This window comes from Pelophylax lessonae (genome assembly GCF_965119305.1).
Source record: "Pelophylax lessonae genome assembly, chromosome: 11".
Taxonomy (NCBI): Eukaryota; Metazoa; Chordata; class Amphibia; order Anura; family Ranidae; genus Pelophylax; species Pelophylax lessonae.
The window spans coordinates 175,385,926-175,408,559 of NC_138778.1; the positions used below are offsets into that span (position 1 = coordinate 175,385,926).

General features: G+C 42.4%; 1 protein-coding gene across 8 annotated transcripts in view; it reads right to left on the reverse strand.

Annotated features, from left to right (window-relative positions):
* HDAC5 (histone deacetylase 5) overlaps window positions 1-22,634 on the reverse strand; it is a 168,768-nt gene that overhangs the window by 45,429 nt on the left and 100,705 nt on the right. For 4 of the 8 annotated variants that reach the window (XM_082271251.1, XM_082271250.1, XM_082271248.1 and 1 more), the window contains 10 exons: window positions 20,595-20,860; window positions 13,932-14,076; window positions 13,691-13,844; window positions 12,107-12,237; window positions 11,254-11,385; window positions 10,444-10,556; window positions 8,645-8,758; window positions 6,798-6,975; window positions 3,948-4,138; window positions 1,448-1,660 (listed from right to left, as the gene is read on the reverse strand). In XM_082271251.1, the coding sequence (XP_082127377.1) occupies window positions 1,448-1,660; window positions 3,948-4,138; window positions 6,798-6,975; window positions 8,645-8,758; window positions 10,444-10,556; window positions 11,254-11,385; window positions 12,107-12,237; window positions 13,691-13,844; window positions 13,932-14,076; window positions 20,595-20,860 (1,637 nt within the window). The remainder of the gene's footprint in view (window positions 1-1,447; window positions 1,661-3,947; window positions 4,139-6,797; window positions 6,976-8,644; window positions 8,759-10,443; window positions 10,557-11,253; window positions 11,386-12,106; window positions 12,238-13,690; window positions 13,845-13,931; window positions 14,077-20,594; window positions 20,861-22,634) is intronic. The other 4 variants (XM_082271249.1, XM_082271246.1, XM_082271245.1 and 1 more) reach the window with 3 other exon arrangements.

A 22,634-nucleotide genomic window follows, 5' to 3' on the forward strand; every position in this document is an offset into this window, starting at 1 on the left:
TCTCTTTCAGAATGACTTGGCCCTATACACAAAGCCAGTACCATATAGACATGGTTTGATGTGGAGGAACTTGAGTCTCCTGCACAGAGCCCATCCCTACTGTCCCAGCCCTACTGACTACCTTTGGGAGGGATTGGAATGCAGATTGTGAGGCAGGTCTTCTCATTGAAGATCACTACCTGACATCACAAGTGGGCACAAATTGGCACATACACATTTTACCAGGGGAATACTTACAGGGGTTGCAATTGCAACCCGGCCCTGTCCTCTAGGGGGAAACGTGTGGCCCCCTGTACACCTGGATAGGAGGAGTGGCATATAGAGGAATCGATCCATTCCATTTTCCTCCTGCAGCCTTTCTACGTGCCAACCCCCCCTCCCATCCACCTCCTGCTACCCGCGCCCCTGTGTACTGCCCCCCCCCCATTCCCCACAGTGCTGCTTTTCCCCCTCTCCCACCGGCTGCTGCATTGGATCTGTTAGGATGGAGAGTGGGAAAGGGGCAGTTAATTGTGTATTTTCCCAGCCCCTCCCTTGTCTTAATGAATAGTCAGTGAACGGTACGGAAACTGTGTTTACTATGCTTCAGTTTGTGAATGAACAGGAAGCTCTGTACAGAGCCATTCCTGTCTATTCATTCTGTGCAGTTGAGGCTGCAGAGATGGAGATTGAGGGCTGTGTCCTCAATCTCTTCTCTCTGTCTCAAAGGTGGAACATCAGAGGTCTGTTTAGATCCCTGATATTTCACCAAAGCCCCCTAACGGGGCTCCTAAAGAATTGTAAAAAAAATAAAATTGTAAATAAATAAATATTTAAAGTAAAATGATAAATAAATTAAAAAATACTGACGATAGTAGTGAAACTAACAGGGTCATAAAGAACACACTTGCGACCAGGCCGTGGCGTTCTGCCACTGTGGGGGGACTCCCAGATGGGGGTCCAAAGGGCCCTTTATGGTTTCTTGCATACTGTAACTGAAGGTACCAGTTACGTCTCTGCATTGTACCATCATGTATACAGGCTTTCCAGGGGAATGGAGGCTGTTTTAACCATAAAATAGGATCCAACTTCAAAATAATGCCTATGGTTTTTCAATGGGATGTCCAACAAGCTCATATAATTGGGATTGCCAGGTGTCCACAAACGCTTGGTCATATAGTATAATTGATAACATTTAAGGGTGAAATGAATCTAACTCCCATCCATTCCACTTTATAAACATCCCACCACAACTGGAATCACACCACTAACCTAAAATTTCCTTACTCCAACTCAGACCACTTTTTGCTCCGGTACTGCTCATCTATCTTCTGTAATTTGGGAATGTTGGCAAACTCGATCCCATAGTAAATGTTTTTCACAAAGAAGTAAACATATCTTCTTCTACTTCTAATAAAAAAAGTATTTAATCTCCTTGTTGTGGATACTAAAAGGAAGCCATTAATACCTTTTTGAATGTGCTCTCTGAGCCGTTGGTCCGTCCCTCTTCACTGTCTTCGTCATCGTCCTCTCCTCCCTCTTCCTCTTCTTGTGTTTCCTCGCTCTCTGTGCCTGTATCCAAGGTGAACACAGCACGACACCGCTCTCCGCCATCTTGCTCAGTCAGTTCCTCCTCTGTTTCCTCGGGGTGGGTGGGTGGCGGGCGTAATCCCTCCACAGTCTGATGGAAAACAACCTGCATCTTTCACTGAGGGTTACATCTAATGCTGGCTATACGCTAGCCGAAATATCAGACTAACTCATTTTTCGAAAACTCAGCCATGAGAGCAGACGATCGTGCCATCATGTAATGACCGAATTTCGAAAGATAATTCGTTCAATGGACATAAATGAATTCAGTTTGTCACATATACCTAGTGCAAACAGGTCGGCCGAGAAACACATTAACCTTTCAATTTATCGTTCGGCTGGCAGATTTTCAAAACTGTTCCTTCGATTTTTATCTCTGAAAAGTTGAAAACCATTTTCTATTTGTGCCCATTAACTGGATGAAAAACGGACGATCGGACTAAATGACAGATTTTAGAACGGTTTTTCGGCAGGTGTATGGCCAGCATAAGAGTCTAATGGGTTATTTAAAACTGATACTTCCACTACTGTTGGGTACCGGTGGTCTTAAGCAAACACTAGTTGCTTACTTCTCTTTGATAACTCCAACTATATTATTGAACACTAGGCTATGGAGTCTCCCACCTCCTGCTCCAACAGGAAGAATTTGAGCACCCTCCATAATGTAAAATTAGTGATATCACCCAACAACGAGGGGAAATTCCCTTATTACAGTTATTTGATGCAGGGAGTTCTCAGAAGGTGTATCAGTGTTTGACGCTACAGTTTTGAAAAACATCTAAAGACAAATCCAACCAGAAGAATGGAACTGCCACAGAGTAGTGGGTGATTCAAGCTATTGCCACTAGAGTCTCTGAGAGATATAACAACTTTTTGGATTAATAAACCCAAAACTATCTACCAATTACTGAAATATCAGGTTTGGGTAGAATGACCTTTTAAAGCTCAACTCTATCATTGTACCATTTTGGATATGGTGAGACAGCTCAGAAAGTTATTTATCAGAGTAAGTATTATTTATTACCTATCTTGGTTTTTTATTGGCTGCGAAATCTGTTAAAGCTGAACTCCAGTCAAACATCTCAATTTATAATTGACAGTTATCTGATGGTTTGGCAGTTTGGTTAAGAGCACAACCAATGTCACAGTTACAGTGTTGGCACACTTCGGGAATGTAACTATTTTTTGAAACTGTTGTTAAAGCGGAGTTCCACCCAAAAGTTTTGACAGGTACCCGCTCCCACTTCACGCAGAGCGCCGTGGCGCCCTAAATGGAAGTTCTCCTCTCCCCCTCCCTGCAATCTTCTGGGACATGTCAGCGGTCCCAGAAGATTGCCGGCCAATCAAGACGCGCAGCGCAACTCGCGCATGCGCAGTGCGTACCCGGCTGTGAAGCCGCAAACTGTCACAGCCGGGTGCCCACACCAGTGATGCCGGCGCCGCCATGACTTTGGGGAGTATATGTGATTAATAAAAAATACTTTTAAATAATCCATCTATTATATGTATTAGTTTCATAACGGTACCCCTTAAAATCCCAACCTATGCCCCAATTCCCTATAGCTTCTCTACCTGATTAGGGATGAGGTACCTATAAATACAATATATCTTTGATACAATGAGCTAAATATAACTATCTGAGCCGTCTTATATCCAAAATGGTATCATTACAGAGTTGAGCTTTAAAAGGTCATTCTACACAAACCTGATGTTTCAGTAATTGGTAGATAGTTTTGGGTTTATTCCCATCGATTTAACAGTTTCAAAAAACAGTTACATTCCCGCTATGCTGGGAACGCTAACTGTCAAATTGGTTGTGCTCTCAACCAAATTGTCAAACCATCCATCTGATCACATGTGCAGCATTATGGCATTTGAAGATTAAACAGAGACCAAGATGGCAGCTTCCTTGGCTGAAAACTATAGGAGGGTTTACTTCAACTTTAAGTGCTGGCCCTCCCTCTACAGTGCTGCTTTACAAGGGACTAAAACAACTCAGATTTAGTTGCCTACACTAGTTGCCTTTAAATTACATTCAATTGTATTTCTTAAACGTTTTAAGAAATATAGAAGTACATTCATCTGTGTTTTTTATTTGCCTTGAGTTCAACTTTCATATAATCAATGGTGGCTATTCATATGTGGTTTGTCACCATGGGGGAACAAGCAAGTTTACTGTAGATTACTGTAGACAGCAAAATAAACATTTGACACTGAATACAATGGACACTATAAAAGCTTATCCAAGTATAAGGGAATGAGGTACATTATAAATACTGCTAATAAAGTATGTGATTTAATTTCCCTGCATTACTGTCCCATAGCTAGAAACAATGGAGGTATTTTCAAAGGGTGGGCTATTAAACACCACCACCTACCTTGCTGAGCTGCTGTTGGTCTAGGTAGTGCTGGTGTTGTAGTACTAGTTGCTGAAGGGCCTGAGGACTTTGCGGGAGTGGAGAGGACTGTGTGCGGCTCAGCGGACGATGTCGTGGGCCTTTTGTGACCGACCGCAAGGAACTGGACACGCGTTCTCCCCCCACAAGGGGCGATTGACCATGTAACGGGACTGAAACAGAGATTACAACAACTAAGGCAGGATACAACATAAAAACTGAGATTAGATTGGTTAGTAAAGGATATCATAAATGCTGCCCTTTGAACTATTAAAGGAAAAACATTTTTTTTGGATTTTTATTATATGGCCTGATTGTTCATTACTCAAGTGGACATATCTAAAATAAATGGTTCATGGAAAGGCATGGGAATGTCAAAGAACATATTGTATGCAGGCTCATTGTGGAGCTCATTTAGGGCCTGCATTGACAGGCTTTGGGTTGTGCTGGATGACATTAGTTAAACGTAGTTTTGAGACACATCTGAGATCATTCAGAACGGATTGACTGGTGCCTTTGACCTGCAGCTGACCTGCTTCTGACCTGTCTCAGAGTTTGCATTCACATAGATCTGTATGGGAATGCAAAACGCGTTGTAAGTTGATGCAAAACAAAAGCCCATTGACTCAGGGCTTTATAAAAATGTATTCTACATGCTTCCAAATAGGTTTTGGGTTTATTACTGGACACTCAGTAGAAAGGTCCCTTGCCTCTACTTGGTGGACAAGCTCCGCACTGACCACACCCCATTATATATACTTCCATTCTGTAAACTGTAAGCAGGTCAAAGGCAGCTACAGTGGGGATCAAAAGTTTGGGCACCCCAGGTAAAAATTTGTATTAATGTGCATAAAGAAGCCAAGGAAAGATGGAAAAATCTGCAAAAGGCATCAAATTACAGATTAGACATTCTTATAATATGTCAACAAAAGTTAGATTTTATTTCCATCACTGACACTTTCAAAATTACAGAAAACAAAAAAATGGCGTCTGCAAAAGTTTTGGCACCCTGCAGAATTTAGGCTGAGACCTGCCAGTGTCATGGATTGTTCTCAATCATCGTCTGGGAAGACCAGGTGATGTCAATCTCAAAGGTTTTAAATGCCCAGACTCATCTGACCTTGCCCCAACAATCAGCACCATGGGATCTTCTAAGCAGTTGTCTAGAAAACTGAAACTGAAAATAATTGACGCTCACAAAGCTGGAGAAGGCTATAAGAAGATAGCAAAGCGTTTTCACATGTCAATATCCTCTGTTCGGAATGTAATTAAGAAATGGCAGTCATCAGGAACAGTGGAAGTTAAAACAAGATCTGGAAGACCAAGAAAAATATCAGAGAGAACAGCTCGCAGGATTGTGAGAAAAATAATTCAAAACCCACGTTTGACTGCACGATCCCTCCAGAAAGATCTGGCAGACACTGGAGTTGTGGTACACTATTCCACTATGAAGAGATACTTGTACAAATATGGTCTTCATGGAAGAGTCATCAGAAGAAAACCTCTCCTACGTCCTCACCACAAAAATCAGCATTTGAACTATGCAAATGAACATATAGACGCATTTTGGAAACCAGTTCTGTGGACCGATGAGGTTAAAATTTAACTTTTTGGCCAGAATGAGCAGAGGTACGTTTGGAGAAGAAGGGGCACAGAATTGAATGAAAAGAACCTCAGTCCAACTGTTAAGCATGGGGGGTGAATCAATCATGCTTTGGGGTTGTATTGCAGCCAGTGGCACAGGGAACATCTCACAAGTAGAAGGAAAAATGGATTCAATAACATTTCAGCAAATTTTGGATGGTAACTTGATGCCATCTGTGAAAAAGCTGAAGTTAAAGAGAGGATGGCTTCTACAAATGGATAATGATCATAAACACACCTCGAAATCCACGGGTGATTACATCAAGAGGCGTAAACTGAAGGTTTTGCCATGGCCTTCACAATCTCCTGACCTCAACATAATTGAAAATCTATGGATAGACCTTAAAAGAGCAGTGTGTGACAGACAGCCCAGCAATCTCAAAGAACTGGAACACTTTTGTAAGGAAGAATGGGCAAAGATACCTCAAACAAGAATTGAAAGACTCTTGGCTGGCTACAAAAAGTGTTTACAAGCTGTGATACTTGCCAAAGGGGGCAGTACAAGATATTAACTCTGCAGGGTGCCCAAACTTTTGCAGACGCCATTTTTTTGTTTTCTGTTATTTTGAAAGTGTAAATGATGGAAATAAAATCTAACTTTTCTTGACATATTATAAGAATGTCTAATCTGTAATTTGATGCCTTTTGGAGATTTTTCCATCTTTCCTTGGCTTCTTTATGCACATTAATAACATTTTTACCTGGGGTGCCCAAACTTTTGATCCCCACTGTAAGTATCTGAAATTTGATTAAAACTCATTGAAAGATATTTAGTTACCTCAAAGGGAAGGGATGCTGTTTCTATTTTTTTTTTTAACAAAAACCAGGTGGCTTCTCATAGGTCTTGGATTCTCCAACAGCAAGAGCTCACTGTTATAAATGCTGACACTGTTCCTGTCCACTTGAGTTGTTTGGGTGTGCTTGCCCACCTTTCTGGGTCCAAGCTCCTTCTGTTACATTATCCATAATATAAAACAAATTAAGAAGATCATTTAGGGAGATCATAATCACCACAGCACACCAGAATTTTACCAACGGAGTCTCCAAAAGGTGGTATCAGTTTTAGATGGACCAACCTTAGAAGAAGGATTTTACCAAAATAGGGACACAGGCTGTAGAAGGAAAAGGCATAGATAATGGACAGTGAAGAAAGAGAAAGGTACTTGAGAGAGGGAGAGAGATATATACCTGTTATAAGGGCACTCTGCTGCCTGGCTTGCTCCAGTAGGAGGACATGCTGCAGTAGGGATGGGGCACCTAAACTGATCTCCCCTCCATCCAGAGCGGGGAGGGTTGTGGTGCTAAGGAAAGGACCACTCGGCCTCAAGCTTTGGCGTTCAGCCCCCTCCTGGGGGGTAAACTGGCCCTAATAAAAAATATTTGAGAATTTAATGCAATGTTTATAACAGTAATATGTCACAGAGGTGGTATTTTACAGTAGATCTCCCTTATAACTCTCACATGAGACACTACTATGTCAGCATTATGAAATATCACATTATTATTAAAAAACTGCCTCTTGCTCATCATGGATAAAAAAATTGCTGCTTTCAAAACTTCTCCAGGCAGCCTATATCACATGTTCTGTGGCTACCTCTTAGATCGTAAGCTCTAACGAGCAGATTCCTACTGAATTAAAGTGTATTGTATTTGTACTGTCTACCCTCAAGTTGTAAAGCGCTGCGTAAACTGTCGGCGCTATATAAATCCTATATAATAATATAATAATACTAGGAGCACTGTGGGTATTTTACCTTATAAAAGACTGTTTTTAATCCAGCAGATGGGAGAGAACAGGCAGCAGAGCACACATGTTGTGCAGCACTGCTTAGCAGGCAACATGTAGTGACTTTCCCCAAGTTCTTTTTCCCCTGCATTCCCACCCAGTGACCTCTAAACCTCCGAGGCCATGGAAAGCCCACCAAGGTCTCTCTCCTAAGTTCTCTCTCCCCTGCATTCCTACCCTGTGACCTCTACACCCCCAAGGCCATTGAAAGCCCACCAAGGTCTCTCTCCCAAGTTCTCTCTCCCCTGCATTCCTACCCAGTGACCTCTACACCTCCAAGGCCATTGAAAGCCCACCAAGGTCTCTCTCCCAAGTTCTCTCTCCCCCTGCATTCCTACCCTGTGACCTCTACACCTCCAAGGCCATTAAAAGCCCACCAAGGTCTCTCTCCCAAGTTCTCTCTCCCCTGCATTCCTACCCTGTGACCTCTACACCTCCAAGGCCATTGAAAGCCCACCAAGGTCTCTCTCCTAAGTTCTCTCTCCCCTGCATTCCGATCCTGTGACCTCTACACCTCCACAGCCATTGAAAGCCCACCAAGGTCTCTCTCCTAAGTTCTCTCTCCCCTGCATTCCTACCCTGTGACCTCTACATCTCCAAGGCCATTGAAAGCCCACCAAGGTCTCTCTCCTAAGTTCTCTCTCCCCTGCATTCCGATCCTGTGACCTCTACACCTCCATAGCCATTGAAAGCCCACCAAGGTCTCTCTCCTAAGTTCTCTCTCCCCTGCATTCCTACCCTGTGACCTCTACACCTCCAAGGCCATTGAAAGCCCACAAAGGTCTCTCTCCCCTGCATTCCTACCCTGTGACCTCTCCACCTCCAAGGCCATTGAAAGCCCACCAAGGTCTCTCTCCTAAGTTCTCTCTCCCCTGCATTCCTACCCTGTGACCTCTACACCTCCAAGGCCATTGAAAGCCCACCAGGGTCTCTCTCCCAAGTTTTCTCTCTCCTACATTCCCACCCTGGGACCTCTACACCTCTGAGGTCATGGAAAGCCTACCAAGGCCTTTAGTTCTAACCTCACAACCATGTTGAATGTTACCTGTGCATATATTTTTAATATTTGAACACTTGATTTGCTAATAATTATTTTTTTTAAGTTGTGTTATACAAACTTATTATGACACATAACTGACTTTTTGTAAAACTTCAATAAAGCCTATAGAAAAAACAAAAGTTCCTGTTTAAAAGCTGCTGAAGGCCACGCTATGGTCTGTTTGTTTGGAATGGTGGTAAGGGTACTCACACTGAGGCTGCTGGCACTTCCCTGTAGGCAGATGTTGGGTAGTGATGGAGAAGTGTATAGGCCCAAAGGCCCTCCTGTCCCTTCTAACGTAAGGACTCTTTGCTGAGGCAAAATCTGTGTGTGGATACAATTATTAATTACTGTACACCAAGAACAAAGCTCAACACAAACATTTCAAAGATTTTTTTTTTTTAAATCACTAAAAAGCATACAATGTCAGGACTAGTGTTTCTTTTTATGATTGTACAGGACCTGCCCTGATGGATAAAAATCAGTCATCTTGAAGCTCAGTCAGCTCTCTTATTAAGGTGTTTTGATGATGGGAAGAGGTTAGCTGTGCATGGAACTGTAACTTTGCAATGTCTAGTTTGTGTGTGAAGCATATAGAAATAGGAATTTGGAAAAAAAAATAAATAAATTGGAAAAAAAAAAAAGAAATAGGAAGGTGTCATAGGCTTTATGTCTTGCTTTTTTCTTTAAATTTGTTTCTGTTATATGATGAATCTAAATCCCAATTTAGGCACAACTGAACTGGCTTATGTTAAAAGCCATACTCCAGGCAGGTATTAAAAAAAGTTTTGAATTATATAAAAATTGTTTAATTTTTTTTTAATGCAACGAGCCTAAGTACCAGAATTTGACTTGGTATCAGCCTTTGTACAATACCCTGTAGCCCTGAGACTTGGTGAAGTAGGGCCAGAACTAGGAGAGGAAGGAGTGATGAGCTCATAGGTGTGCGCAGCCTATTGCATTAGGGTGTGCACCCCAAAGCTCAAACACACATGGGTGTGTGTCTACATATATATGACCCTGGCACATAGATCTCCCTGCCGGCATAGTAAAAGAGAAGTGCGTAAACACTTCTCTTATGGCAGAGCTGATAAGAGGGAGATCTTTGCCATCTTCCTACCGGCACACAGAACAATAATGCTAATGCGCATGGGGTGATTAGGGTGCGCCCGGGCACACCCTGAACACCCTGTGCGCATGCCTGTGGATGAGCTCCTCAGGCTTCTGCTGCTCCTTCACTGTCCAATCACAGACTGATGGCAGGGAGGTTACCACCCTCTATTGCTTTACTTCCTTGCTGTGCTGTGTTGCAGAGCTGTGTAAATCCCAGGACTGGAAGAACAGAAACACAGGTCCATAAACTTTTTTTTTTTTTTTTTAAGGAAGCTGTCTGCCTGACACATGAGCTGCTCTCTTTTCTCTTATGCTTTTACTTGCAACTTCATTGGTCCTTGAGACCTCTGTGATAGTGTTTGGCCATTGATGTATATCGAATTTTCTGTCACTTGGTGATCCCCATACATAATGGTATCTACTGTGATAGGACATATATGTCCTTTTGTTTACTCTTTCTTATGAACCGGGGTAACTCTGAGTAACGTTATACTGCTCTATGAGCGGTATTTAGTCTTTTGTGTTTTTGGTTGTGTAGTGCCTTATTGTAGTACCTTGAGCCATGGCATGCCCCATAGGCTCTGTTTTGTGCTTTTTTATCCTTAAAATACTAATAAAAAGAAGTTTAAAAAAAAAAAAAAAAAAAGCTGTCTGCCTGGAATTCAGCTTTCAGATATTTATAAGGTTTTTTTTTTTAATTGGCCTGGACGTCTCCTTTAAAAGTAAATATAATTTTCCCCCCTCTCGTGTCCGAACAAAGCCCAATTGAAGGCACACATTGCTAATCCTATATCCTTCCTGCCAAAATACAATCAAGAATTATAATTTTCCCTGTTACTAGATAATTTACCGTTGTCCAAATTTGCTACAGCCATGACCTCCGTTTCTCCACTTACCTCACTGGCAATATTGGGCACGCTCCCAGTCAATCCATTCTCACAGATGGCACTATTTGAGCTGTTTGGGGAGCTGGGTCCTGATCCGGGGGCGCTATTACATACTGAGGACACTGCAAGAGGAGTTATATCATATCAATAATGATAGAGCGGGTTTCTAAAGCTGGCTATGCACATTACAATTTGATTGTCCAATCTCTATATCATCTTCTATAGATTGAACTAAACCATATTGTATGATGGCCTACCTAAACTGTCCATTGAAGTTGCATCCAATCAGACAGACCCTTGCACTACATCATTGTTAGTAGACCTGAAGGAGATTGTACAATCAAATTGTAACGTCTATTATCAGCTTTAAGCAGCTCATGATAGGTAGTGAGTAATAAAGAGGTGTATGTTTAATGGGGGATGGAGAAAGTTGGAAGATCATAGCTGTGCCAGACCAAGCAGCCGTCTGGCAAGCAAAGCAAAAATTGCAGCTCACGTTGGTGTAGCCACTCTCAGAAAAGAAAAGTGTACCGATAAATTTTAATGTGCTGACAACTGCTGGCTTTACCAAAGATTTATACAAAAAACAAAATTCGTAACCCTTTTAAACCAATCAGAAAAATCTTTTACCGTTTCGCTATTATACAACTGATTTGAGTTTACAGGGTAGCAAGGCAGCCCATAATAATTGTCACCTACACTAGCTTTTCTGACAAACGCAAAAGCGGACAGATTAGTTTGAGCCTAGATGGGAAGCACGCTAGGTTACTGACAAGCCACTATGCAGAAGTAGCCACAGGGGTAACTATGGACACTTACCCTGAATCTCAATGGCTCTCTTCTTGAAAGCACTGATGACCGTTCCATCCTTCCTGCGGAGGAGGGGACTGCTGCGTCGCTCTGCAACCTTCTGCTTTAACCGTGAGCGGACTTTTAGATTAGGTTCAGAGGCTGGAAGAGAAGAGTTAAACCCAATATAGATACACTTTTTTGTATGTAAGGGGTCCATTTTTTGTAGCTCCTCTTAAAAAATTGATTAGACGATACAATTCAATTTCCAAAGAAGGGGTCACAACTATGCACCTGGGCAGCAGGACAACACCAGTGCCATATAGTGTTGGGACAAAGTCACCCAGTGCCCAGGGCAAGGATGAGAAACTGTTTTCCCTCCCCCTTGGTACCCCAAAACCCTACAACCCCTCAATCACCCCCTACCATCACCACCCACCCCCTGTTGGGTGGAGAAGGGAATGGGTGAATGTTGGTGTATGCTAAAATGTTTGTGACCAGGATGTGTTTGCATCCCCCAAATTCTGACTTTTCTTTTTCTAAAAAGTTCATCTTTTCATACTGCTTAAAAAGCCTTATGCCTCAACGTAAAACTTATTACAATGCTCTGCACTGTGAGATGGCGATGGGACTGCATATTTGCCCAATACATGAATACAGATTCTGGCCTTTTTAAGGGCTATTGCAGTGGACAGACACACTAAATATAATATAGGTTGCCTAATATGCACCTGGGGAGTTACTTTGCTTTGTGTGAACCCCATGGCAAATTTTCTTTAAAGGGTACATTGGTGGGCTTGCCATTGCCATGCCTGGCTGCCATGCTGATTCTCCAGCTTCAATGCTTTCTTAGTATATAAACACAACTTTTGGGATTACTTACCAGTTTTGCGAAGAGGAAAGTCATCTCGCCCATCGCAGGTTCCCAGTAGAGACATCTTGTAAGAAGGAGGAGTAGCTGGAGATCCAGCCTGAGGAGGGGAGCCGTGGTCTAGTGAGGTATGGTGAGTTCCCCTAATGGATGGACACAAGGTCAGCAGAGGGTAAAATGAAGGCAGTGAGATATCAGCAGGGGAAAGGTAAGAGAGAACCCACCGTGCATACCAAAGTGGAAAAAGATATACAAGTAGAAGGCTACATTTGATAAAAGTGCAATATGTAACTGGAGTAAATATATATGTATTCTGTTATTTTTTTAAATTACTTTCTCTTTTTCTACATTTTTGCATAAAAATACAAATGCAATAAAAAGTATCAGATGGGCAGAAGGCATCACAAGTTGTTAGCAGGTACTGAGGCCTTCCTAAAGAATAAGTATGGCCAAAGCTCTTTTTAGTCTATTTCTCACTTAGTTCTGCACTCCTGTATTACAGTGGGCTAAAGCCCATCACAGAACTGGTCCAAGCACTGCAGGGTTCCTGCCAATAATGTTAGGATCCCCCCAGATGCCTGAGCCAGCAGCTCCCAGCCCTGCACAGTCCTGCAGTCCATTGACTGCTGGAGGGGCAGGGTACTCAGTGGTGACTGTGCTCAGAGTGGACCTGTGAACTGAGCAATCAGCAGTCTATTATCACTCGGGGGGGGGGGGGGGGGGAACGGGGGACAGCTGCAGCATTGCATAAATGCTGCAGCCATCTAGGTATGTACATTCGTTTTTTTTTTAATTCCCACACTTCTCTCCTACAGTCTGGACCAGAGGACGATGTGTTATGCAAATTTCGTCTTTCTTGGAGACTGGAGCTAGGGCACATCACCACTAAACCACCTGCCATTGGCATCTGTGCCAGGAGTCCCCAAACTATGACATATGGACCTGCTACATGACTTTATCCGGTCCGCAGCTAGGGTCAGTGATGTATGAGTATACTCAATGTGCTGCAGAGGCTTCCTATGGTTTCTGATTCTACCCCCCCCCCCCCCCATTTTCTGCAGATCCTGCATCTTCAATGCAGGCTAATCCACCCAACCCCCTGCCTTGATGTGCTTGCCCCAGCAATGACAGGTGGACAGAACTTTTTCCATCTACACCTTCTCCATCTCCAGGCTCTCAACCAGACTGTAAGCCTTAGTGGTAAGGGGACCCCTGATGGGGACTTTGGTGTAAAGGTGGGGCACTGATGGAGTAGAGACCCTTAGGTAAGAGGGACTAGATGTCTGCCCATCAGTAAAATATGTTGTGGCCTTTCTTGCTGAAAAGTTTGAAGACCCAGATTCATGCTACGTGGGTCCTGCAGCAACCTACTACATGGTGAGGAGTGTCTCTGCTCTGACATTTGGGAAAGTCTGTATTTGCATAATGTCCTGTGTTCAGGGCACAGTGCAAGTGAGTGGCACCTATCGGCACCAGATTTTTTTTGCTGTAGCGGGTATAGTTTAAAATTATTAGGAAAACCGGTTTAGCTTTAAGGAAAGAGCAGAAAGAAGCCATAGATAATGCTGAAATGAGAGAGGTGAAAAGAGAACTCACCAACATTTGGGGTGCTGTAGGATGGAATGGTTTGCAGTTCCTGGTACCTCTTTAGACTTGCTGAGCAGGAATTCCTGAAGCTTTAGCTTCACCTCTGTGCTAGCTATGGCACCTTGGTGGGACACAAAATGACAGACGGGGACAAAAGGTAAAACTACCATTGGACAGTAAATCTAATGACTGCCCTTCGAACCAAACCCACCCCCATTTCAGCTCTTTCTCTGTATTTTCCCTGGCTTACTCTCTTTACTTTTCTCTTTGTTCCTGAGTATCAGGAGTTGTTGCTCCAGTCTCTGTTTCTCGGCCTCCTCTTGTCTCTGCCTCTCTCGTTTCCTTTGCTGCTCCAATTCCTGCTGCCTCTTGGCTGCCAAAATCTCTTGCTGCTGCTGGGTACAAGGAGGACAGTCAAGTAAATGGAATGAAAAGCCACTGAGCGATATGAAAACAGTAGGGAGTAAGTTCAGTCATGAAAGCACATTTGGATTATGTAGGGGATAATTAAAAGTGAAGTAGAGGTTTGGGGTATTTTTTAGATTAATACTTACCTAGGTGGATGCAGCATCACTCCGATGCTGCATCTGTCCCCCGGCGTCTCTACACTGAGACCTGAGCGATCAAACACCGCCGATCGCTTGTTTCTCACAGCTCCCCAAGCAGAGAGCTGCTGACTGTCAATCTCAGCTCTCTGCTCTGCCCCCTCCTCACTCATTGGAGCGCTGGGCAGTGGAGGAGTGGGGAGCGGTTGGCTCAGGCTCTCAGTGGCTCGCTGAGAGGCCAAGCCAGGTGTCCGTCCAGGCACTTGACGGATCCAGACTTCATTGTCGCGATGACGCAGTGCCTGGACCGACTTCTGTGACGTCAGCAGAGAGCGGGTTTCAGTCCGCTCTCTGCTGAAAACCGGTTACAGGAGTGCAAAATGAATTGCACTCCTGTGATCTATAGGAGAAGTACAGCCAAACAAGCTTTGGCTATACTTCTCCTTTAAGTCTGAATTAAATTAATTTAAATCAATTGAAAACAAAAGGAGTGCAAAGTCTTACAGTTCATTTTCTTGCGAAAGAAGCCAGAGCCACAGTAGAAAAGCATGTCCTCTGCCAGCATGCCGCAGAAAAGCAGTGCTCTTTCTGCAGAGGTCCCTGCTAGAGCTCTCCAATCAGCACATAGCATGAGATTTGCTGATTTCAAAGCTGTAGGTCTGACTCAGCAAGAGGTGTCAGACCTCTGCATAGAGACCACTGCTTCCACCCAGAGGGCAAGGGTCCTTCTTTACAGCATGCTGGCAGGAGACAAGCTGGTAGAAAAGTTTAATTTCAATGGTGCAAAAGTTCTTTAAATTTCTGTGGTTGCTTCATTGGATTAAGTGAACCTTTCCTACATGCTGGTATATGCTATAGCGTGCATGTACCAACAATATATATATATATATATATATATATATATACATACACTATATTACCAAAAGTATTGGGACGCCTGCCTTTACACGCACATGAACTTTAATGGCATCCCAAAGGTAATTGGATGTAGACAGACGCACATCCGTTTATATATAAGACTCATCATGGGTCTGTCACAAGATGATTACATAATGATTAATGGCATCCCAGTCTTAGTCCATAGGGTTCAATATTGAGTTGGCCCACCCTTTGCAGCTATTACAGCTTCAACTCTTCTGGGAAGGCTGTCCACAAGATTTAGGAGTGTGCCTATGGGAATGTTTGACCATTGTTCCAGAAGCGCATTTGTGAGGTCAGGCACTGATGTTGGAGAAGGCCTGACTCGCAGTCTCTGCTCTAATTTATCCCAAATGTGTTCTATCAGATTATGGTCAGGCCTCTGTGAAGGCCAGTCAAGTTCCTCCACCCCAAACTCACTTATCCATGTCTTTATGGACCTTGCTTTGTGCATTGGTCCAAATCATTTGGTGGAAGGGGGATTATGGTGTGGGGTTGTTTTTCCAGGGTTGGGCTTGACCCCTTAGTTCCAGTGAAGAGAACTCTTAAGGTGTCAGCATACCAAGACATTTTGGACAATTTCTCCCAACTTTGTGGGAACAGTTTGGGGATGGCCCCTTCCTGTTCCAACATGACTGCGCAACAGTGCACAAAGCAAGGTCCATAAAGACATGGATGAGCGAGTTTGGGGTGGAAGAACTTGACTTGCCTGATGTTTTTTTAAAGAACTGTCTGCATAAATTAAAAACATATATTTTTTTTATTTTAAATAAGTTTATTTATACTAACAGCCACAAAACACCCTTCTTGCTTTATGACTGCACCAGCACTTTGTCAAGGAACAATCTTGGGGTCCCTGGTTTCAACGCAAGCAGAAAATGAAACAATGACATCATGTCGTTAAGTATCCAAGGGTAAGCATGAAAATTCCAACTTTGCCCGTTTGGGTGTAACCGACATACATAAAAAGAAAGGGGCAAGGTGGCTACTGTCAACCATTGAACTGAGAAGGGCATTTTAGATAGTACTGCTAATTTATGTCCCAAGAAAAACAAAATATATGATACATAATGCTGGTTTTAAGATAAAGCACTGTGGCTGTTTCCTCTACCATGCACATTCCCAGCATGGCCTCTTCTCAGATATTAGATTAGCCAAGAGCAGAGAAGGTTAAGAAGATTAAAGCAAGACTCTTTCAATGGAGCTGACTGTTGCAGGAAAAGGAGTATGTAAAAATGGTAAGAAAAAGGGTGCAGTTCTTGAAGGGAAAGGCAGAGGGTGCCATCTGAAAAGGCATGTGCCAAGCAGAATTGTAGAGAGAGTGAACTACATTGCACCCAGAGAGCTGAGTGGGCACAGTGCCCAGAAGGAAGCTCTAAAAAGCTTTGGTTAGACATGTGAAGACAGCAAGTCGGCACCTTCTAGGCAGTTGAGTAAAAGGGGGAAGGATCAGATCCTTAAAGGGAATCGATGACAAAGAATTTACCTGGGTGAAAAACCTCAGCTAGAATCTACAATTATCTGACTCCTAGGCTACATACTAGTTCTAGGTTTGCAAGATCCCTCACTGTAAACTAAATAAGATTGGCTTTATTATACTAGTATGCAGGCTGAGAATGGGAGCTTCCACCTAAAGCTTTTCACATAGGTATTTAAGTTTCCAACAGATTCCCTCTATATAAATGATGCTTGTACTCTTTTCCGCTATAAAACCACAGAATAAAAGAAGTTTTGTAGCCTAAGAAGGTCTGCGCTCACATGCTATTGGCTTGCCCATGTGTCACTCACTTATCTGTAAAAGGAAGGAGCTACTAACCTATAGACTCCTCCCTTTTTTTGGTTTACTGGATGTCATTGCTCGCATCATAGTTGATATAAAATAAGTAGTAGACCTCCTTATCTCTTAGCCTCCTGGGACACCCTCTCTTCTCTTTCTTTCCTCTTTTTCTAACATCCCCTCCTTTTTCTGTTGGATTTGAGCTGGCTGTATTCTATTGGACATTCAGTGTATAGTGGTGCCTTAGGGGCACTTTTTTTAAAGGATAGGAGCACCAATACCTTTATTCTCATATGCATGGCCCTGGTAGGCCTTGATATGATCCAGTTTATACCTTGAACATGCTATATGACGGGTGCTTTTACTAATGTGATGTTTGACCTGCTCACAAGGTGCGCTTTATAGGAACAAAAATTGCCACGGACAACTACGTAACACACCCTTCTCTACTTATAGGAGATGTTCACTTTTGTTCAATTAAATGTTTTTTGTCCTCTTTGTAACCATAACATTTATGGAACATATGCTTTGTACTGTTGAAAAACTCTATTAAACAGATTGAAATATGAAATATGTACTAGCAAAAAGGAAAGGTAAGAACGAAAGTCATCTGTGGAACTGGAACATTCAACATGTGTCCTTCCAAAGCTTATGTCAATCATTGGTGGATAATGAAGTTTATTCTTCCAATGACAACCTATTTCTATTGTGGACTATAGATGTGTGGAAGGGAAGGAGAACAAGAATAAAGAAGGGAAAGAGAATACAAAGAATGAAGGGAATGAGAATATGAAGAAAGAAGGAATGGTGAAGGAAAATAAATAAGGGAAGGAGAATGAGAGAGAAGGAAAAGAGAATAAGAAGAAAGAGGGGAAGGAGAATACAAAGAATGAAGGGAATGAGAATATGAAGAAAGAAGGGAAGAGAATGAGAAAGAAGGAAAAGAGAATAAGAAGAAAGAGGGGAAGGAGAATAAGAAAGAAGGGAAGGAAAATAAGAAGAAAGTAGAGAAGGAGAATACAAAGAAGGAAGGGAATGAAAAAAAAGAAGTGAAAGAAACTATGAAGAAGGAAGGGATGGAGAATGAGAAGAAGGAAGGGAATGAGGATGAGAAAGATGGGAAGGAGAATGAGAAGAAAGAAGTGAAGGACAATATGAAAAAGGAAGGGATGGAGAATGAGATGAAGGAAAGGAAGGAGAATGAGGAGAAAGAAGGAAAGGAGGAGAAGAAGAAAGAAGGGATTGAGAATACATAGAAGGAAGGGAATGAGAATATTAAGAAATAATGGATGGAGAATGAGATGAAAGAAAGGAACGAGAATGAGAAAGAAGGGACGGACAATAGGATGAAAGAAGGGAAGGAGAATAAGAAGAAAGAAGGAAAGGTGAATAAGATGAAGGAAGGGACTGAGAAGAAAGAAGTGAAAGGAAATATGAAGAAGGAAGGGATGGAGAATGAGAAGAAGGAGAATAAGGAGAAAGAAGGAAAGGAGGACAAGAAGAAAAATGCAAAGGAAATTAGGAAGAAAGACGGGGAGGAGAATAAAAAGAAGGAAAGGAAGGTGAATGATAAGAAGGAAAGGAAGGTGAATGATAAGAAGGAAAAGGAAGGACAATGAGAAGAAGGAAGCGGAAGGAAAATATGAAGAAGAGAAGGAGAATGAAAATAAGGAAGGGAAGGAGAATATGAAGAAGGAAGGGAAGGAGAATATGAAGAAGGAAGGGAAGGAGAATATGAGAAACAGGAAGGGATGGGGAATATTTAGAAGAAAGGGATGGAGAATGAGAAGAAGGAAGGGAAGGAGGATGAGAAACTGGAAGGGAAGGAGGATGAGAAACAGGAAGGGAAGGAGAATGAGAAGAAGGAAGGGATGGAGAATGAGAAGAAGGAAGGGATGGAGAATATGAAGAAGGAAGGGATGGAGAATGAGAAGAAGGAAGGGATGGAGAATGAGAAGAAGGAAGGGATGGAGAATGAGAAGAAGGAAGGGAAGGAGGATGAGAAACGGGAAGGGAAGGAGAATGAGAAGAAGGAAGGGATGGAGAATGAGAAGAAGGAAGGGATGGAGAATATTAAGAAGGAAGGGAAGGAGAATGAGAAGAAGGAAAGGTTGAAGAATATGAAGAAGGAAGGGAAGGAGAATGAGAAGAAAGAAGTGAATAAGAAAAAGAATATGAAGACAGAAGGGATGCAGAATGAGAAAAGAACAAAGGGATAGAGAATTAGAAGAAAGAAAAGAGGAGAAGGAGGACAAGAAGAAAGACACAAAGTAGAATGAGAAGAAGTAAGGGAAGGAGAATAATAAGAAGGAAGGGTTGGCGAATGAGAAGAAGAAAGTGAGGGAGAGAAAAATAATTGAAGATGAACAAGGAGATGTAAGGGAAGGAAAGGCAAAAGAGCAATAGGAATCAAAATGGAAATAAAGGAAACATAGGAAGAGAAAACACAGGTAGGAGAAGGGAGAAAGCCCATGACAATCATTTACAGTACCTGGCAACATCCACCCAAAAAATATACCTCAACACACCTGATACAAATTAATCATAATTTAAAAAATGTTCAAGCCAGGGTTACCATCAGGGAAAAGTGCCTGTCAGAATGGCCATTATATCCAGAGATATAGGCAGCTGGAATTCTATGCTAAGAGTTAGGAAGTGCTATAACCTACATCAGATTTGTTTTATTGCTGTTCACATCCCTGTTGAGCAGATGCACCCTCTTTCTTTATCCTTGTGACTGGGACTGAAGGTGATGGGTAATCCAAAATGTTTGGTTGTCATCTGTACCAAAGGTTAAGACACCTGTTCCTGACCAAAACTGTCTAAGTGGATATTTCCACTTACTGTATTTTCTGGCGTATAAGACTACTTTTGAACCTCAAAAAAATCCCCCAAAAATTGGGGGTCGTCTTATACGCCGAGTATAATATCTCCAAGGTAACCTAAGTATAAGTATTACTGGTAGATGTAATCTCTCAAGACGCTGGCTGTGTGGGAATCCTGTACCGGTATACCCAGGATTCCCGCACAGCCAGCGTCTTGAGATTACATCTACTGGTAATACTTAGGGTATCTTGGAGATATTATGAGAGATTACATGTATTACAGTACTAGGGTACCTTGGAGATCTATGAGAAATCTGATGTTTTTCAATGGTGTTGCCTTGCTTCGGAAGGGGGGTAGTCTTATACGGCGAGTATAGCCCAAAACCTATGTTTTAACTTTAAAATTAGGGGGGTCGTCTTATACGCCCAGTCGTCTTATACGCCAGAAAATACGGTACTTCCTTATGTGTCTTCCATTAAGTAAGTAATTAGGATTGGCTGTGATTACTGCATATTACAGAAAGAGATGCATAGATGTAAGAATGCTTACACTGCCCAAGTTGGGAGGTAATCTGTGTGTGGAAGGACGAAACTAAACTAAAAAGGTCAAACCATAGAAAACATCAATATGCTAAAAATGTACGTAAGCTTAAAAAGTTATTTTGGACTTCAAATTCCAAAGTGTGTTGTGAATAACAATCAATCAGATTATGAATAGTTTACCAATCCAAGTTGGTGTATATAGAAATAATTGTGATTGGTTGCTACAGACAGTTCTTTTTTTTTTCAGATGATTTCATTTATGATAGCTAAAGATGTTCTTGATACACAGATACTGCATTTCCTACCTTGAGGTGCTTCTGGAGCTGGACCTCATGTTGCCTTGTCAGGTTCTCATGTTGCTTCTGGAACTCAGCAAAAAGTAGCTGTTTCTGAAGTTGTTGCTGCTGTTTCAGGAGGATAAGTTGCTGCTGGAGCTGCTGCTCCCGGCTCACCGGGTCCATGACCGCTCCGGGACCACTAGCTGCCCGTGGCTCTTGCCTCAACTCCCCGGGACTTGGGGGGAGGCTGCTTGAAGAGGGCACTGCTGCAGAAAGGAGAGGGGTGACCTCCACTGTTTGGAAGAGACAATAAGAAGATGGTTAGAGACCAGGGTGACGTAAACACGGTGAAGATCTGCAACAAAATGCTGACCAGAGAAATGGAAATCCAATTATATATCCACCGATAGATGTGAAATTAAATGCACACAATTTACAATGTCAGCATATTAGAAAGCACACACAAATATACAGGGCCATAACTTTGTGTGATGGGGTCCTATAATAAAACCATTAAAGGGCTCCAGCCTCTCCAATCGCCATCTCAAAGGCGATTCTTGTAGTGACATCAAGTATTATTGGCCTTCACAAAAACCCTAAATACATCTATTATATCTCTATTTTCCAAATGCTATCAACACCTGCATACATTATTGTGTAGACAGTGTTGGGTCCCCTGTGCTTTTGGGCCCCATAACAGTTGCATGGTCTGCTGTGACTATATTTATGCCCTTTCTAATATGTCATTTGCTTCCATACTCATAAAGAAGATGGAGGAGCAGGAAAGTTGTTCAGTAACCTCAAAATATGCTCTTGGTCTTCAAGCTTCACATTAATTCCAATGGAAATTTAAAAAAGGGGAGAGTTGACATTATATGCAAATTTTTACTTTTCTTGTAAAAGTCGGACTTGACCCTTCCCCTATCACCTCCTAAGATTCCCTATTAGTCAGCATGGCTACATATTATTATTATTATACAGGATTTATATAGCGCCAACAGTTTGCGCAGCGCTTTACAATGTGAGGGAAGACAATACAGTTACAATACAATTCAAAACAGGAGGAACTAGAGGGCCCTGCTCGTTAGAGCTTACAATCTAGAAGTCACATTAAAAGACCAATATTGAGGGCTCAGGGGCAAGGAGGAGGTTGGGACCAAGCTCAAATTTACAGGAAAAGTCTACAGTTATATAAATTGTCTGATAACTGTATTTGTGGATCTACTAACCATTTGGAGATGTGGTTTTTGCTAAAAGTAACCGCTACTTCAACAGCTTTTACTGAAACTCATTTTTGTTAAATTTTTTTAATTATTTAAATTTTAATACATTTATTAAACATATTTTTATTACAGTTTTTCAAACTTTTTCCTACAAAAGCTACAAGCTATTCAGTTGTGCTACAGGGGTCCAACAAGGGTCATGTTGATAGCAGGAGAGAGCAGGGGAAGAGCTTGTTGGTCTGCTTTTTCTCCATTCACTCTTTAATCACAGGCTAAGGGAGGGACCTGTAAGTGTTACATAACTGCAGCAAAGAAAAAACAGGTCTCCTGCCCTACTAGGCAGTGATGTGCTGTCTTACAGAACAGTATACATTTAGGACTTGATGGACAGGAATGCAAATTCTAATGGCACTTTTCCACTGCAAGTACCAGCTCGGCTCCACTCGTCCCCTGCCTGGCTCTGTTTGGTTTTCCACTGCATGGTACCGCATGGTACGGTGTTGGAACGGTTCGGTATGGTTTGGTACGGTTTGCTTTTCCACTAAAGTAAAGTGGGTGGGATAACAACAATTCTCTGACCAATCAGTGGCTAGTAGTGACAAAAAGTCAAGGCTGCATGCAAAGGATTGTGGGATATGGTACCGGTACGGCCCTCTTGGAACCACAACTGAGGTGGTACTGTTTAAGCGAGCTGTACCGTTCGGTTCCATGTAGTGGAAAAGCGCCGCTGTACCGTACCATACCAAACCGTTCCAACACTGTACCATGCAGTGGAAAAGCACAAAAGAGAGCCAAACCGTTCGGTTCCATGCAGTGGAAAAGCGCCATAAAGCAGCTCACTTAT